Source organism: Amphichorda felina (assembly GCF_050947745.1).
Source record: "Amphichorda felina strain 45539 chromosome Unknown scaffold_9, whole genome shotgun sequence".
Classification (NCBI taxonomy): domain Eukaryota; kingdom Fungi; phylum Ascomycota; class Sordariomycetes; order Hypocreales; family Bionectriaceae; genus Amphichorda; species Amphichorda felina.
The window spans coordinates 53,203-71,138 of NW_028145041.1; the positions used below are offsets into that span (position 1 = coordinate 53,203).

The 17,936-nt window shown below is 51.7% G+C and overlaps 6 protein-coding genes across 6 annotated transcripts; 5 read left to right on the forward strand and 1 right to left on the reverse strand.

Annotated features, from left to right (window-relative positions):
• Positions 1–1,713: 1,713 nt before the first annotated feature.
• ACO1O0_008547 (uncharacterized protein) lies at positions 1,714–3,902 on the forward strand (the record flags this gene model as incomplete). The annotated part of the gene is made up of 3 exons (XM_083197911.1): positions 1,714–2,401; positions 2,437–3,731; positions 3,804–3,902. The coding sequence occupies 3 exons, from the start codon at positions 1,714–1,716 to the stop codon at positions 3,900–3,902; spliced, it is 2,082 nt and encodes a 693-aa protein (XP_083045646.1).
• A 1,543-nt stretch (positions 3,903–5,445) lies between these two features.
• Positions 5,446–7,118, forward strand: ACO1O0_008548 (uncharacterized protein; the record flags this gene model as incomplete). Its single annotated transcript, XM_083197912.1, has 3 exons — positions 5,446–5,484; positions 5,563–6,879; positions 7,077–7,118. 3 exons carry the CDS (start codon positions 5,446–5,448, stop codon positions 7,116–7,118), a joined length of 1,398 nt encoding a protein of 465 aa, XP_083045647.1.
• Positions 7,119–7,446: 328 nt separating this feature from the next.
• On the forward strand, positions 7,447–11,520 carry ACO1O0_008549 (class I adenylate-forming enzyme family protein; the record flags this gene model as incomplete). Its single annotated transcript, XM_083197913.1, has 10 exons — positions 7,447–7,759; positions 7,808–8,535; positions 8,598–8,692; positions 8,756–8,877; positions 8,925–9,334; positions 9,411–9,482; positions 10,067–10,458; positions 10,510–10,765; positions 10,823–11,281; positions 11,341–11,520. 10 exons carry the CDS (start codon positions 7,447–7,449, stop codon positions 11,518–11,520), a joined length of 3,027 nt encoding a protein of 1,008 aa, XP_083045648.1.
• A 1,431-nt stretch (positions 11,521–12,951) lies between these two features.
• ACO1O0_008550 (uncharacterized protein) lies at positions 12,952–13,625 on the forward strand (the record flags this gene model as incomplete). The annotated part of the gene is made up of 4 exons (XM_083197914.1): positions 12,952–13,145; positions 13,206–13,284; positions 13,369–13,532; positions 13,601–13,625. The coding sequence occupies 4 exons, from the start codon at positions 12,952–12,954 to the stop codon at positions 13,623–13,625; spliced, it is 462 nt and encodes a 153-aa protein (XP_083045649.1).
• Positions 13,626–15,912: 2,287 nt separating this feature from the next.
• On the forward strand, positions 15,913–17,226 carry ACO1O0_008551 (uncharacterized protein; the record flags this gene model as incomplete). The annotated part of the gene is made up of 3 exons (XM_083197915.1): positions 15,913–16,685; positions 16,739–16,857; positions 16,913–17,226. The coding sequence occupies 3 exons, from the start codon at positions 15,913–15,915 to the stop codon at positions 17,224–17,226; spliced, it is 1,206 nt and encodes a 401-aa protein (XP_083045650.1).
• Positions 17,227–17,523: 297 nt separating this feature from the next.
• On the reverse strand, positions 17,524–17,883 carry ACO1O0_008552 (RlpA-like double-psi beta-barrel domain-containing protein; the record flags this gene model as incomplete). The annotated part of the gene is made up of 1 exon (XM_083197916.1): positions 17,524–17,883. One exon carries the CDS (start codon positions 17,881–17,883, stop codon positions 17,524–17,526), a length of 360 nt encoding a protein of 119 aa, XP_083045651.1.
• Between the last annotated feature and the right edge of the window lie 53 nt (positions 17,884–17,936).

Below are 17,936 nucleotides of genomic sequence, written 5' to 3' on the forward strand. Positions count from 1 at the left end.
AGAGTCGGGGAGTATGCAAGAGCCGACAGCCCAAGAAGATGAGTGGTTGTGAAATCCGAAAGATTATTGTCATCGGTACTTTAGACAGCACGCTCTAGCTAATCTGTTGCAGCCCCAAGGAATGGGATAGCATCCCATCGTACCCGACGCAAGTGACGCTCCGGATCCTTGATGTCATTCCGTGCATGCAACCACCGCCTGTTATCCATCAGTATCACCGACCCCGCCGGCAGGTCCCTCGAGGTGAAATGCAATGTCATATGTGGCTGAGACTCAGCTCCCTGCAAGGCCATGTCAAACTCGTGCAGTGCCTTCGAGGCTCTTTCTGTCAGGGGCGTCAAGAGATCTCTCCTAAACCTCATCATGCTGGATGGGACCCCCTCGCCAGTCGCCATCACACTTCCCACGGTACTTCGTTTTTCTGGATCCTTGATGAACTCGAGCGGAATTCTGATATTGAATTCTGGGCGCATCAGGCAGGTCCTCGTTGATGGTGATAGGGACTCGGCCAGGCGTTGGATGTTCATGGCTGAGAGGGTCCCTCCCCCGAATCGGTCGTGCTGGAGGACATGAAGTGCAAAGTACCGTGGTGGTAGATCTTCATAGCTGCAGTCGGTGTGCCAGGGGAATTCGTCCATAGTTTCCGACCGGGCTTGGTGGTTCTCGGTCTGGAAGGTGACCTCGCTCGGTCGCACATCCCAAAACCACCCTCTCGACGCGCTGTGTGTTATCGGAAGCCGGTGGCCGTGGTTCTGATGGAGACTAAGAACGAGTTGCTCCAGATACTGGCTCTGTGAATCTGGAAAGCCCAAGTTGATCTTGAGGACCCCATTTTGCTTGAGAAGCTCGGCAACATGGCCAACGTGAAATGGCCGGCTTGCATCCTTGAGATTGGATGCCGTCAACTCAGGTGTTGTAAGTGGACTCGCAGCGGTGACTGGGGATGCTGCGTAGTGGCGAGTAGGTCTCGAAAACCGAGTCAACTTGCAAACCACAGGCAGACGGGTCGAAGAGGGGATCCGGGATGGCTTGCCAAAGAGCGTAGCCATTGTGCGGACGTACAGTTCCCCAGATAAGGTATTTGCTTAGTGCTAGGAGGGACGCGCGGATGCGATCATCCTTCTGCAGAAAGGCATCCCCATTTTATGCCGGTACGAGCATTCAGTGGTGAACCTGGCTGGACTCATACAAGCGCCGGCGCCAGCCAGCTGCTTGCCGCGCATGTACTGCCAGCCATTTCGGGGGAAAACCATGTCTTTTCCCGTTGATACCATGACCCCGTGCAGAAGAGACACGCGGGACGAATTAGTGTGGCTTGCTGAAACATGCGGGACGATCTCGACTGGGCTCTTGTACTTCCCGTACCTGTAGTATGTAATATTCATCTGTACGGATACATGTCGATAGATATGAGCTGAAGTGCACCTCCGGTCAATGTGTGATCCGAAGTCCGAACAACGCCAACGACCCCAACGACAAAACCCGCGGTCTGCTTCCAGATTCGTGGGCATCCTCAATCCTCCTTAGCATTTCTTCTCCTCGGGAGACTCTTTTCCATTACGTTATCCATTATTCTCACGGGGGAGGATGGAGAAGCTTCCTACCCACCAGCCACCCACGACTCGGCAGAGACGCTCTGCTTCATGGAAATGGTGCCTCCTCTTCGTTCCCATCCTCACTTTAACATACTGGCGGACACCCACCATCAATTTCATGATCTCTTCCTTTGACCTGCACAACATCCTGCTTTCCGTCCCGTCTGGTCAGTATGCTCGCAGCTGGAGCACCTACTATACCTCAGAGACCCATCTCGCCGGCCAAGGATTGGATCAGGCGGAATGGACCGAGGCCAGATGGAAGGAATTCGGCATTCCCGACACCCACATATCTTCCCACGACACTGAGGTCCCGCTGCCCAGGGGCAATCAGCGCGTAGCTCTCCTTGATGGCGACAAGGTCGAGTACGTGGCACCCATGGTTGACGGCCCAGCATCGGAGGACAAGGGTTTTGTATCGGCCCTCTTTGGCTTCTCGGCCAACGCCAACATCACTGCCGACTACGTTTACTGCAACTTTGCCAGCGAAGAAGACTTCCAGGAGATGGAGGAGCATAATGTCAACGTCACCGGCAAGATTGGTATCGCCAAGTTGGCAAATGCGTCGCCGTACCTGCGTGAGCGTGGTCTGGAAAGCTTCCGGGCAGCACAAGTATTCAATGCGGAAAGGGCGGGTCTGATTGGCTTGATACTGTACACAGATCCCATGAATGACGGTCCCTTACTCGAATGGAACGGATACAAGCCGTACCCACATGGGGTTGCGCGGCCACCCACGGCCATTGAGAGGGGAGGGCTCGGAAACGCTGGTGAGAAACAACTTGACTTCCTCGTCCTCGAGCAGGGTTGCCGCATCTTGTTGCTGACTAGTACCGCACAGAGGATTTTCATCGTGGATTACTAGCCAAAATCCCATGCATACCTGTATCCTACGCCGACGCCATCCGGCTTATGGCGCCCCTAAATGGAGTTGGTCCCTCATCGAGAAAGCATATGAGTGATCGCTGGCAGGGCGGCGAACTCATGTACTACGGCGTGGGCTATCACCTCGGGCCCTCGCCCGGTCAGCTCAAGATCAATATCGTCAACGATGTGGATCTTGTTCCATCCAAAGTCCAGAATGTTATCGGTACCATCCCTGGAAGCATGAGTGACGAGGTCGTTATTATTGGCAACCATCGGGACGCATGGGGCCCCGGAGCAGGAGATCCTGGCAGTGGATCAGCCGCCCTCAACGAAGTTGTACGCAGCTTTGGTGAAGCCTATAGGCGTGGTTGGCGGCCACATCGTACTCTCGTCTTCGCCAGCTTTGAGGGCGAAGAGTTTGCTCAGATTGGCTCTTCTCTCTGGATCGAAAAGAATCTCCAACATCTGAAAGCCACCACTGTGGCCTATCTGAACGTGGTTGTGGCCGCCTCTGGGTCCAAGTTCCACGCCAAAACTACGCCTCTCCTGTACAGGGCCGTCCAGGCCGCAACTAGCCTTGTACCATCACCAAACCAAACTGTGCCTCATCAGACCGTCCGAGACGTCTGGGGTGGTGACTTTGGGACTCCTGGTAGTGGCGACGCCAATCCCTTTCTCGGCCACTTGTGTGTTTCGACGGTTGATGTCGGATTCTCGCCGTACCTAGGGGAGAAGGTCTTTCCATATCACACCGGCTTTGACACTTTCGAATGGATGGACGAAATCGGCGACCCCGAATGGGAGTACCACGTCACCAGCGCCAGAATTCTATCGCTCATGGCCGCTCACCTTACAGAGCCTGCCGTTCTAGACGTGAGCGTCGGAGACTACGCAGTGGCATTGCGAAAATGGGTCCAAGAACTTTGCAGTAGCAAACTCTGTGCTCAAGAGGTCGATATGACCGACATTACCGATGCAGTTGACAGGTTATCGCAGGCTGCCAAAGCGTTTGACAGCTATGCCGAATCCCTGAGAGCGTCCAAGAGATCGTGGTGGAAGCCCCTGTCAGCATGGGATTGGGACCTCAAAGTGCGGAGAGCAAACAAGGTTTATCTTGAGTTTGAGCGCCAGTTCTTCCACGCACCGGGCATTGACAGCGACTCCAACTTCCACCATGCCCTATTTGCACCATCAGCTTGGCACAGCAACCCCCCACCTTTGGCAGGGCTGAGCAGGAGTTTGGCAAAGGAGAACTGGGAAAATGCCAAGGTAAGAGGCTTCATTCATAGTCTCATTCACATTCATCTTTTGGCCTTGGCCTTGCTAACCATAGATTTACAGAAATGGAAAGACGTTATGGCGGACAAGATCATGGATGCGGCCAATTTGCTGGAGTATAATCTTTCTGTGATAGACAAACAGACCTTTCCTGGGCCTTAGGCTGAATCAGATTTCCCATACGAGCACAATACACTGGCAGCCTAGCGGATAAATTCAGAATGCAATTGTTCATGGTTTTCTTGTCCACCCAGTCCATTGTCGTCCGTATTGTGACTCTCGCTATAGGTACATGTATAGGGTAGTATGACTGTTGCCCACAACAGGGCGCTGCTTCGCCACCTGATGTTAGTAATAGCTGTTTTGGGCCGTTCCTAACATGAAGTGAGCGCCAGTCTGTGCCGTCTTCAGTAGTTGTGATTATTCGTCTTGGCTTGCTGGCCCGAGTGCTCAGGCCCCGTCAATTTGATAGATCATCTACTCGTATGCCATTCTTGGATCTTGAGAGTTCAGCTCATGCATCTGCAGTTTTCAGCTCATGCATCTGCAGTGTTCAGTTCATGTACGGCATTCGTACAGATGGTCCGAGACACCGAGTTCCAGACTTGCGGGTAGGGCACGGACTCATGGAGTACTATGTAGTAGTACTACTACCTCCCAGCACATGCATGCACGAGGATTATTGTGCTAGATCCCGTGTCACCGGTGGGCCGTGGAAGAGGCGACATTCCGGGATGAAACATGGGCCGCGTGGAGTTCTCCCCCCCCGGTAATCGGCATCAACGCACTCGTACATACGTGCGAGTACGGAGTACGGAGTAGTAGTAATCTGCAAGAGTAGTGTACTGTCTTCAATGTTTTGGTTCAGAAGACAGACGGGGCGGCCCGCGTACGGAGTCTACGGCCCCCCTGGGCGAACACCGGACCCTGGTTACCTGAACCTCGGTCGCTTGGCCCACTCCTACATCGGACTATCGGACGTCGCATGACAGGCGGATGCCTCCCCGGTCATGGAAGGCATCTTCTATCACTACTCGTACATGTCCGTTCACTGAAACATCGCAGCGCCGATGATCCGATACCTTCGGTGAAACCTTGGAGCGCCAACGATCCGATTGCCATGATACAGCAAGACAACTTCTCTGGTTTCAGCTCACCCATTTTATGATATCATATCTCCCCATTGGAGTGTGATGAGGCAGCCCTACTGCAGTGCGGGTCTCGCCATGGGTCCATGATTAGGCACGGGTATGAGTATTCAGGTCGGCGATACGAATACAGCTCCCATTGCTTTTCCAAATCACCGAGGGCCCGATAACTCAGCGTTGCCGCATGGTCCCCAAGGCATACGCGTGTCTTAATCATGGCACGGCACGGAGATCACCGTCGGCTTCCTCGCGCCAAGCAAAGAGGCGGGAGGGTGAATGTTACACAGAAGACTAGAGTGGACGATGAGACATGGCTCACGTCGGTATCTGTATGCGTCCACAACAGGAACGATAAACGCCAGGGAATATCGGAGTGCGCTGACAACCTTAGACTGCCAAATAAACGGATCATTACAGCAAACAACGCTGCCGTTATCCACATGATTCCATGTGTTCTTGAACCTTACCTTGGTGGTCATACTGCGAGTCTGAGGCCCGGTCCGTCTATAGGCCATCTGAGAACTACACATCATTCACCTTGTTGATGCGTTTACATGATGCCTTTCCTCCCAATTATTCTACTGCCAGCAGTCATTGTATGTTGGATAGCATACCTCGTTGCTCTCCCGCGCAACTTCCCCCGGAACATACCTGTTGTACCGCTCTGGCTGCAGGTGTGGGATGTCCTACGGGGAGCCTCCAAGTCCGATGTCTACAACCGTCGAATCCGCGGGCCCATTGAGAAATATGGCGCCGTCGCATTGTGGCACGAAGGAAACTGGACTATTCTGGTAACTAAGCCAGAATATCTGGTCAAGATATTCAAGAACAGTGAGCGCACACTGCTGAAGAAAGGGCTGGCTGAGCGAATCCCCTGGGGGAGCGGCGCGAAGCTCTTCGGCATCAATATCATCGACTCGGATGGCGATGAATACGCACAATTTCGAAAGCTCCTGAAGCCGGCATTCTGCATCCCCACCACCATTCCATTCATGAAGGCCAAATCCGAATACTTGGCAGGCGAGCTGTGTAGGGAGCAGCAGTCGACCGGCCTCAATGCTGGAATCCGAGTTGGCCCGGCGGTCTGGCGCTGGGCGCTTTCCGTCTGGGGTGACTACTTCTTGGATGCGCAATTCAAACCTCTGGATTTCTCGCAATTCAACATCCAGCAAATACTTGGGGTCCAGAACAGCAAGTTTATGGGGCGAGCCAAAGGTCTCTTTCCATTCCTTGACCGTCTTCCAGGCTGGAAGTGGTCCGTCACCCAGCACACAGACACCCTGCTGCACCAGGTGCAGACTATGCTATACGACCTAGCTGAAACACGGGCCAAGTTGCCGCCTGCTCCTGGAGGCGAGAACAAGCTCGGGTTCCTCTTGCATCAAGCCAGGGAGCAGAATCTGATGTCGGATTTCCACTGGGGTGGGAACTTGAAGCAGCTCTTCATCGCAGGGCACGAGAATGTCGAGACGGTATTGAATTCGGCCCTGGAGGAGCTTGGTAGCAACCCGCATATCCAGAATCTTCTCCACGATGAGGTGATGCAGCTTCTCCCCGAAGATTACTCGCTCAAGGACTTGGACCAGCTTCCGCTGCTCAATTCGGTCATCTACGAAACGCTGCGTCTGTATCCCCCACTGGGACACATGACAAACCGTTTGACCACTGAGCCATTTTCTTTCGATGACAACATCACAATCCCACCTGGGGTCATGATCGGATGGCACGCGTACGGAATTCAGACCGACGGCCAAATCTGGGGCGAATCTGCCAGGAAGTTTGACCCTTTCCGATGGGGTAGCGATGCCGCAAGCGTCAAACAAGCCCTGCGTAACAGGCAGGCCCGAGGCGAATTTATCCCCTTTGGAATCTTCTCACGCAAGTGTCTGGGCTACACTTTTTCTCTGCAGATGTTGCAGTGCACCATTGCCGAACTTGTGCGAAACTTGGAGTGGCAGCACCCTCCGGGCTACAAATTCTCCTATGGCAAGGTTGGTCTACACAACCCCGTACCATTCACGCATTCTTGTAGCGCTAACTGGTTTCCAAGGCGGCGCTGGTTGTTCCCGATAACATCACTTTGGTTATCAAAAAGAGGGACTCTGTGGCAAGCTAAATCTGGGAGCGGGTGTGTTGACCTAGGGCTAAAATGCTCATATGCTGGAAATTTTGAGATAGAGGTTATTAGGGAAATGCGAGCCTGGTGCTACTAATGAAACTGAGTATGTAGACTCGATAGTTTGAAATTGTAGTGTCACGCGTTAGCTTTGCTCATTGCCTTGCCCATGTGATTGAATGAATGTCGAGGATGTGAGCCGCCGGAAGTATTCTATATAGCAATGCAGAATCACGATGTACGAGTACTTGCGCACTTCTAGTCCCGCACCCTTATTGGCAGCCCATTTTGGCCCTTAGCCCATGTTGTACGGAGTACTCGTACGAGTATTTAACCTGGCATTACCCCACGTCCTTTGGGACTCTTCCTCGGTTCACTTTCAGACACCCTCGAACTTCCGAATTCCCACTGCAAGAAAGATTTTGACATCAAACAGTCGATCATGCCCGAACTAAGCGAGACATTCCCCCAAGATCCCGTTCTTGCCAAACTGCTTGAAGCAGCCCAGCATGTGCCTGGCTCGCAGCTGATTATCAAAGACGTCTTTGGCTTTGAGAAGACGTATCCCGAGATGCTTAGTGACATTCTGGTCACACGCAATGATCTCCGAACTCGACTGCCACCACAGGTCTTTGATGAAAGAAGCCTTCTGTGCGACGAGACCCCGTATGTGGCAGCCTGTACGCGGACCGGTTATGAGTTTGTAGTCGCCTTCTTCGCCGTGAGGGCTCTGGGGGGAGCCTTTCTGCCTCTAGGTGAGTAGTCTTTATACTGGCAGTTGGGCCAGAGCTAAAAAATATTAGATCCCAAAATGTCCCTTGAGAGGATTGCATCGTTCATCTCCAAGGCTAAAGCAACCTGTATTCTGGTTGATGAGGGACGCATTGAGCATGTTGAGCGAATCCGTGCCCATGTTAGCGAGACGGAAGAAAAAAGCTTGGCCGTTGTGCCCATATCGTGCCGCTCACCTCCTTTATCCAACGTCAACAACGTAACCATCGACAACACTCAGCAGTTGGATCCCGATGGCCCCGGTTTCGTCGTATATACATCTGGCACCACAGGGTACTCCAAAGGAGTCGTGCTTCGAAGACTTTGCCTAGCCCAATCGACGCTTGACAAGCCAGGCAGTGCCGTGGTCAACTACAACGAAAGCCACTGGCTCGGCGGCACCAAGAATGTCATCGATGGCCTGCTCACTGGAAAAATGGTGATTGCCCTCGAGGGACCAGCCAGTGCAGGCGATGTCCTAGAACAGTTCAAGACCCACCGCATCAACAACTTCGTCTTCAACCCAGCTCTGCTGCGCGGAATGAAACAGCTGCTTGTGGGTGACAGGGAGCTGACACCTGAGGACCAAGAGAGATTCTCGGACTACTTTGGTGGCCTGCCTTACTTCCTATGTATTGGGGGGTTGGTTGAGAAGCCGACAATGGAATTTTGGGAGAAGGTTTTGGGGCTTCCGCTTCAAAACCGATATGGGACGACTGAGCTGGGGGGATTGCCAACACTAGGGCTCACGAAGCTGGAGGTATGTGCTAGTTCGTGAGCATATTTCTTTCACCTGCTGAATTTGGCTGACTTGTGCTGAAGGGTTCCGTTGGCAGACCTGCGCCTGGCATCGAGGTAAAGCTGTCCGAAGGGACGCATGGCGAGATGTTTATCAAGAGTCCAGACAGATTCGTATGGTAAGTGTGGGAAAGTCATGGAAAATATTTAAGAATTAAGACTGACAAGCAAATCACTACTAGCTATCTTGGCGACCCAGAGGCAACACGAGCTGCGTTTGATGAAGAGGGCTTCTACAAGACGGGGGACATTGTCGAGCTACGAGAGGGCGAGATCATCTTCCATGGTCGGAAGAGGGACGACTGTAAGTGCGGCGATCAATTTAATAACATGATAGCTAAGTATTGGCAGATGTGGTATTCGGTGTGAACCGAATCCCGGGCCTCAAGGTTGAGCAATCCTTGATGGAGCTGCCTTACATCTCCGAGGCCTGTGTCGTTGCTGTTCCGATTGACGACAACAAACAGCTGTGCGGCGCAGTGGTCAGACTTAGGGGAGGCAATGTCACGACATCGTCACAGATTACGCTGGCCCGTATTAGGTCTGACCTTGAGGCTACTTTGGACGCGCTGATGCTCCCGACGGTTCTCCGAGTTCTGGGGGAGGATGAGGAGTTGCCACGTACGGCTACTGGAAAACCTGTACGAAGGCAGGTGATCGAGGATTTCTTCTACGATGGGGACTGTGGGAGAGATTGGTTTGCCGTGGACAACCCGCCACAGGGTATTGAGGTGCATAGCATCCGTGTGCCAATGACGGAGGTGCGGGCTTGAAGCTCAGGATGACTGAGATTGATTACCAGGTTTACTTTTTCGCCTGTTCAGCCGCGTTATGCAGCGGCTCACTGATGTCAAGCACCCAGAGGCATCCGGGACAATGTTCCTCAATGTCATTGGCCGAAACATGAAAGTATACAATTTCGTAATCTTCAGCGGAATGAACTGAGCATCCGAGTCCTACACCCTCCCCGTGGCTTAAAGCAGGAGTGCTGAAACGGAACATGTCTCAGTTGTATTCTACGAGACCCTGTTGTCTCAGTTGTGATGACCCGAGAACCTCGTTACCAATCGATTTACGCTAATGTACCTTATTCCGATTTTACTAATACGTCTCTAGCTATGCGCCGTCGCCGGGAAATGCCGCGACAATTATACGTCCAAAGTTGACGGGATTCCGCTTGATACCTTTGGTACGAGTACAGAGGGAGGTATCAAAAGCCTTTGTAGTGGCGTGAAAGCACATCGCAGCTTTGTAATGTGTAGCTAGCAAAATCAAGGTGCCTGTTGCAGATACCTGGCACACCGTAGTGAACGTGCAAATATCTACAATAGTTTTCAACTGCACCGACTCTGCGATCTCGTCAATTGTCAAATCCTCTGCTCGAGACGTGGCACTGAAGCATTATGTTCGTCGCCGTGAGCTGCGTCGTCTTCTTGACGCTACTAGTCCTCTTATACTCGTATTCCGGAGGACAGTCACAACACTCTCCGCAGAATGATCTGGACGACTTGAGGCATCTGCAAGAAGATGTCCAGCACGATGTTCTCTCGGCATTCCTCAAGTTGGTCGATGATGACGGTGCTGGCCACTGGCCACCAAAGGCCAACCATGACGAATGGCCGCTTCCCCTTCGCCCATACAAGGATATCTACTTGATGATGGCACCATCCCTCGTCACTGCCGACCCATCCAGAGATGATGAGTTGAATCGGAAAAGGCGCCAGGAATTCCGCTCCCGCATGGAGGCTCTGCTCACCGATTGTATCGACATTGAAGCAGCTGAGAGTTCCTTGGCTGCCGTTGCTGCTGGCGATTGGGATTCGTTCTCACGAGAAGCGTACAATGGATTCTACTCATGCATTGCCTGTTTGCGCCATGCATACCGGTACGAAGTAGGAACTACCTTGGATCATCTACCTTGCTAATATGACTGCAGATGGGCGACAAATCCCGTCGTCAAGGTAGCGCAAGACGAGAAGCGAATCCGTTTTCCCACTGAACTTGATGTGGCATGGTCATATTGCAAGCGAAGATTCGACATTACATCTCCCAGCGGGAACATCATGGCTAATGCAGTTTGCAACTTCGACGCTCAGGGTCAGCTCGTGTATACTGTGAACGAGGGCATGGCCGACATCATTGTCAACACGGAACTTGCATGGTGCCGCATATTTTACGATTCCGAAGTTATGGTAATATGGCCTCCTATAAAAGGATCCGGGTGTCTTGGCTAACATGGCACAATTCAGAGTACACCGATATACCGTGCCATCATTCGCGCCATAATCTGCTTCGAAGCAGGTGACAAGGTGTTGGCTCTCGCCCATTCTAAAACGGCTCTGGAATATCTGCGCAAGGTTATGCAGTATCTTTACGAGCATATGAATGAACCCCATGTGGCACGTTCGGTTTGGGTTAGGCACGTATCTGGAATTCACAGTTGGGGCGCAGCCGATGCGTCGTATGACAACGAAATCGAGTATGGCGGGCTTTCAGGTAGCCAGATCCTCCTTTTCCTGGCAGTGGATGCTTTTTTGGGACTTTACCACTACCATCCGGAGGATGAGATGAAGATGCATATCTCTGGCAACATGAGGGACGTATGTGCCGTTATCACCGCCCATTCCTTTAGGAAAAAGCTGTCTGAGAAGAGCCCCCATGACACCGCCCTTGGGGAGGTGTTTGATCAGATGGTGAAGCAGTTACGGGTAAGCTTAAAACAACTTGACACCCCTGAGTTACGGTAATAGTGCTGACACAGGTTCAGACTTTCAGGAGCGTCCATAAGACGCGAGCAGTTCGTTATCTCTCTGCCCCTGCGCCTGAGCGTGTGCCAATGACGGCAGCGCTCTCAGTCTTGGACGGACCGACGGATAAAACACAGGAGGAAAATCCATACAAGGCGATTGAGAGCATCTTGATCAAACGTCTGAACGAGACTATCTAGTTCCATAGTTATGACCAACAAAGTTAGTCACGAGGCAGTAGACAAGAGAACAGAATGTACAAGTACACACGATAAAAAGCGAGGGCCCTTGTAATGGTCTCATAGTCTAGTCACTTCATACCACGTCTTCCGAAAATACACCTCGCTGATCTAGGGTAGCCCGATGAGTAAAACTTCTCATGGTATGAAAGAGTCAAAGAATAATACTCGCATAGAGCCGATGTGCTTGACCTCCCGCTGCATGTACGCGCCGGCCTGATGCATGCATCTCGCCGGTTCTGGAACCTGATCTGTGACTGTGATGTCAACACCGTAGATGTTGTAGAGATCTACCCGTGCGACGCGGCTCGGCCCACATGTACCGCCATGAGTATACCGACCGTCCGACTGTCCGACCATCCGACTGTCCGACCATCCGACCGAGAGACCGAGACACCGGAATACAACAATGGCTCCCTCTGCGAAGAAGCATGGCTGGATTCCGGTTTGTTGCCACTTGTCCCACCTGCACTGCAACTACGGACATGTTGAAGTGTTCAAGCTGCATGTCTCAGCACGGACCCAAGCCATGTAGACTATCGAACAGGGTTGGGTCACATATGCATGTCTTCTCCCGAAATGTCGCTGACTGTTTCGTCGACACTCCACTTCAGCCAAGGCTCTGTTTCGCGAGTCCGCCCATCTTTAATGTTGCTTTTAACTTGGCCTAGCTGATGTGGTGGCGTTTAGTTTCAAACCTCATGTACATGTACATACACACCATGTTCGTTACTTATGGCTATTCACTAGTGCTTTTCACACGGCAAATCACCTTGGTTTGCCTGTTCCCCCATGTACCTTCAAAACCAACCCGGCCACTGGTCTATTCATGACCTCGCCTGCTCCCACAAACCAGCGATCATCACGGAGGACCTGGAAGTTGACCTTGGTGGCACCACAAACTTTCAACTCCCCTGTCCTAGGGCAACGAATCACCATCGGCTCATCCATGGTTGCCGGACAAGATGATCCAGCACCGACATAGAATCGGCTTTTTGACAGTCCTGTTGTCTATTTCCATCTTACTTGTTATTGCAATCACTACCTGGCCTACCTATAATCATCATGCTCTTCGATCACTCGTGTCATGGGATGAGTCACAAGGCTCCATGAACGTTGACAACAATGAGAGGCACTTATCTTCAGCCTTGTCTTGCTCTCCACAAACTGCCAAGTGATCTCTCTACCTTGCCATTTAGCAAGTCATCAAGACTAACCCAAGCTTCGGCAAGTAGGGTACCCGAAGCTGGCAGATGGCGGGAAGAGGATTATCTTGCGCACAATGCATATCTGCAGCGTGTTCTCAACCAAGTTGACTCAAACCCACCGAAGATCCTGACACCAGCTCTGCAAGAGTTGAAGATGTTCATTGAATCATCCTCACGTGCATACATGTACTTTGAGCAGATGTTTGACGAAATTCCCCAGATGCCGCCATACGACGAGGACTTGCATGGAAACCCACAAATTCGCGACTACGACCGTCTGTTGGAGGTCCTAAACCATATTCTGACAACTACACCTGGGTTCCACTCGCCCATACCGCCAATAGCGGCTATTCTTGCCCGGCCATTGGGCACACCGAGGTATGCTAACGACAGAGAGCCATACTCATTCCACAACTTGGATTGCTAACCATGAAACAGTGGTCTTGCTGCGTTCCTGGATCCTGAAGTCAATAGCCTATTGAAGCAAGTTCTCAAAGAATGGGGCAGCTACTTGCAGGTGCGACTATCTCAACGCTTCTCATTCTAAACCCGTGGCAATGATTATCCTTGAGCGATGATTACTGACATTTCTGGTATATAGAGTCCAGACTCACGGCTTTCTCTTGGAAGGGGTGACGACGACTGGTTTGGCCAGCAGTCCATGTTGGCCTTGGAGAAAGCTGCCAACGCACCATACAACACAACTGACAAGTTTGAAGATATCTTCGAATGTGATCCATCAGATGAGTATCATGGGTTTCATTCGTGGGACAGTAGGCTATCTCGTTTCCTTTCATATCTATTATACCCTTGACACTGACCACAACATGTAGGCTTTTTTACACGCCAGTTCCGTGATGGCGCTCGCCCTGTCGAGAGACCAGACGATGATGATATCCTCACCAGTCCTTGCGAAGCTGTCGTGATGAGTATAAAAACTGGAGTCAAGCTGAGAGACAAATTCTTTATGAAAGACCAGCCCTATTCGGTCCTCGACATGCTCGACCATGATTCCTCCGCGGAATATTTCGCCGGGGGAACCGTCCTACAGGCGTTCTTGTCAATGTTGTCCTACCATCGCTGGCACGCGCCGGTTTCTGGAACCATTCGGCGTGCGTTCGTAGTCGACGGAACCTATTACAGCGTGCCCTTGAGTCAGGGTATTGAAAATCCAAACATCACGGACATTGGGGTGGCTGGGGTGGGGGCTTCGCAGGCGTACTTGTCATCTGTGGCCACACGAGCAGTCCTTCTTATTGAGGCGGACAATCCCAACATCGGGCTCATGGCTTTCATCGCCATCGGGATGGAGGAAATCAGTACCTGTGACATCACAGTTCTGGAAGGTCAGCATGTTAAGAAAGGAGAGCAGTTGGGCATGTTCCATTTCGGTGGCTCCAGCTACGCGCTGATCTTTCGAGAGGGCGTTGTGTTGGAGGAAACTCCAGACTTGGGCAATTTTAATTCTCCAAATGTCGCAGTTCGGAGCAAGCTTGCAGTCCTGCGAACAACTGATACACAGATATAGAGGTGAGGAGTGGTCAGGGGGGAAATATATTGAAGCATACTTTGAGGGTTAGGATAAAAAAACGTTTGTCCCTGTAGCTTGGAGCAAGCTGCCATAGACTCATGGCTGCCTGAGCTCAGTATACAATCGAACGAAATAGCCAATGGCACCACTTGGATAGACCCTTACATAACATCACAACACGAGAATTTCTTTTCTGGGACTAGAGCCATCATGATTTCCTCTTGTCGGTGTCTACCGTCGGACAGTCGAAAAGAATCTTTCTAGTGGTACCGAATGATGGGGAAGTTCTATCCGTACAATGCTCTATTATTCTGGGAAAAGAAAAACACCGCGCCAAAACCTTCCAAGTCTTACCCAGGTCTGGAAACAGCCAAGAAATACAGATACAGGTAGAGCCACATGTGGGGGGGGGGGGGACACGGAGTATCGGCACGTTCAGCCTTTTGTTGACATTGATGAATGTACATGTACACGATGATTAAAAACTTCCCATGCCTTCATGTTGCATGCGAGACTTTTCGGGCATGAATGCGGGGGAGAGAAAAGAAACATTTCAGCTAGCCCCCTTATGTACGCGCAAGACTTTGGACGGGTCAGCCCTGAAGATGTCGGGCTTGCAGATGTCGGCCTTGTCTGAGCAGTGGAGCGAGACATGCGCCAGCAGCCAAGGGCAAGCACTCAAGTGGGATGCTGCTGACATCTCTACATGAAGACAAGGCGCTGGTTCATCATGTAAATCCTCGGTATTATGTTGAAATCTTTTGTATCACATCAAAGAGCAGTATGTCTGAATCATCAGCTGACTCCTTGTTCCTTGTCTGTGACTTGTCTTTCGGACACGGCGAACACGGCGAACACGGCTCGGTAACAGCCAAGACACCTCCGGGGCCAGGTCTCGAGAAACTTGCTTGTCTTAAGCGGCAAAAAGATACGGGGGTGCTCGTTATATCCGCTTTGCGTATCTTGACAAGTGCGTATGTTAGCATAATGATTTTCAACATGAAAGTGCATTGGAGCATTCCAGACCGCAACACCCAATGCCACGGGGCGAACTCCTAATCACATGAACCAAACATAAATTGAAGTCAACGTTCTGGCATTGCCCTCCGTCTATGAACTGAGCAGTCCTACACGTACAGAGGACACTTGCGCCAATCCAACCAGTATCACCATGGAGTATCTTGAGACATTTCAGGAAGTCCCCCGAATTCTCAATGAGTTCTCACTTCAAGTCCAAGAGTCTTCTTGGTCAAGCCTTGCAACATCTCGACTTGTCCGGCAGCTGCTTGCAGGTTGTTTGGCACTTTGCTGTGCCCTTTTCCTCCGGAGCTCGCCCCTTAGCCAATTCCCAGGACCGCCTTCCTGGCCCATTGTTGGCAGTCTACCCTCTCTGTTCCGAAAACATGCCGACAGACAATTTTTTGAGTGGTCCAAAAGATACGGCAGTGTCATTCGGGTCCGGATGGGATCAATGACCATCCTTGTTGTCAACTCTGCATCTGCGGCAAAGCATATCTTCACGGGCAGCGCAACCGCCCTCTCATCTCGCCCCATTTTTCACACATTTCACAAGGTACGAGAAATATCTACCCACAAATTACCTCACCAAGTCTAATGAGGGAATGGCAGCTCATTGCTGGTACTCTGGGGCCGACAATTGGCACCGCTGTATACGGGGACGCTCTGAAAAGGGGCCGAAAGGCAACATCCGCGGAGCTGAGCAAGCCAGCTGTCAAAGCAAACCTGGATAAGATCGACCTCGAGACTCGACATCTTCTTCATGAACTGGCCGTCTACGGCAACGAGGGCGAGAGCGCTCTCGAGGTTTCCAAGCTAATCAAGCGGCTGGCGCTGAGCCTATCACTTTCCATCTGCTATGGTCGTCGCATGTATCTCGGCGACCCTCTCACACAGGAGATCATTCAGGTGGAAGACGAAATCCTGAGGCTGAGAAGTATGACGGACAATATCCAGGACTACCTTTCTCTATTTCGCCTGTGGCCCTTTAACGGGTATTATGCCAAGGCGGTAAAGTTACGCGTGCGCCGAGACAAGTATGTTTCCACTCTCAACCACGAGATCCAGGCCAAGATCCAGAAAAACACACATGAGGAGTGCCTATATTCCAAGAACGAAGCAAGCCCGCACCCACTTCCTCTCGATGAGCTTTCTACGGTTCTTCTCACATTTCTTTCTGGAGGATTGGCAACGGAGAGTAGCACCATACACTGGGGGTTGACTCTTCTCGCCGCGCAACCAAAGATCCAGGAAAAGGCTTTCAAGGCTATCCGGGAAGTCTACCCAACCAACGAGCAGCTCTTCAAAGCTGGGCTTGAAGATGTGGAGGCAATTCCTTACATCTCGGCACTTGTTCGCGAGATTCTGAGGTATGATGTGATTGTATCTATATCTATCTCTCCACCTTTCTAACCGTCCGCAGATACTACACTCCATCTCGACTAGCCCTTCCAAGGCTAGCCGTACACACCTTCCAACACGAGGGCAGGGTGATCCCTGAAGGTACCACCGTGATATTGAATACTTTTGCGTGTAATATGGGTGAGTCCAATAGTCAGCCCATCATTGGCAGCGTTAGTCTTCTGACTGTTGATAGATCCCTCGCTGTACGGAGATCCCGAGAATTTCCGCCCAGAACGCTGGATCGAAAGCCCCGATCTTCCCATCCACAGCTTCGGTTTAGGCTATCGCATGTGTGCAGGCTACACACTTGCTAACCGGGTAGTCTACACTCTAATAGCCCGCATCATCTCCGTCTTCGAGATCGACGCTGAGCCGGGGATTAACGACGATCCCATCACCGGCTGTGCAGATGCCGCGCACCAGGCCATGGCTCCGAAGCCTCACGGTTTATACTTTCGACCAAGGGACGGCAAAGCTCCTAGTGAGATCTACACCGTGACTTTGTGAAGAAAGCATGTTTATTTTACATGATGTAGTCTCTATTGTAGGCATGCGCACTGTGAATCTCTGGAAGGGCCACGGATAGTCTGGGGAAGCGCTCACAATCTCACGAATGGCATGGTAATATATAGTAGCAAATATAATTGAAGATATTCAAACACTGCCTACTTAATTTCCCCGAGTTCAAAAACAAACACACTTTATACAATCTGAATCTTATATACAGTCCACCCTATGTCTGTAAACCATATTGCTATGCGCAACCCCTCAAACATAGCAATCACGCCTGATCACTCTATTGGTTTAGATCCACTCCCAGGTAGTGTCAGCACGGCCGATATCCAAGCTACCGACGATCATCTGGAAGGCAGTGGGGGAGAGGTCGAGGCCGTTGGGGCCGCATCCGGGGCAGCGGTCGACAATCTGCACGTCAGCGGTACCGGCAGCGCCAGTGACGCGGACCATGCGGCCGCAAGGGGCCTGGGAGTCGAAGACACCGGAATCAATGGCGGCAATCATATCACCCTCGCCGTTGGTCCAGCCGCAGGCTCCGAGGCCGGGGGTGAAGTAGGATGTGGAGCCGGTCTCGCGCTTCTCGAGGGGCGCGCTTGGGGCCGCGAGAGCGACAGAGAAGAGAGCAAAGGTGACGATCTTGGCGAACATGATTGCGGTTGAGGTTGGATTGGTAGAGAGGCTGGAATATTGTGTATTGCTTT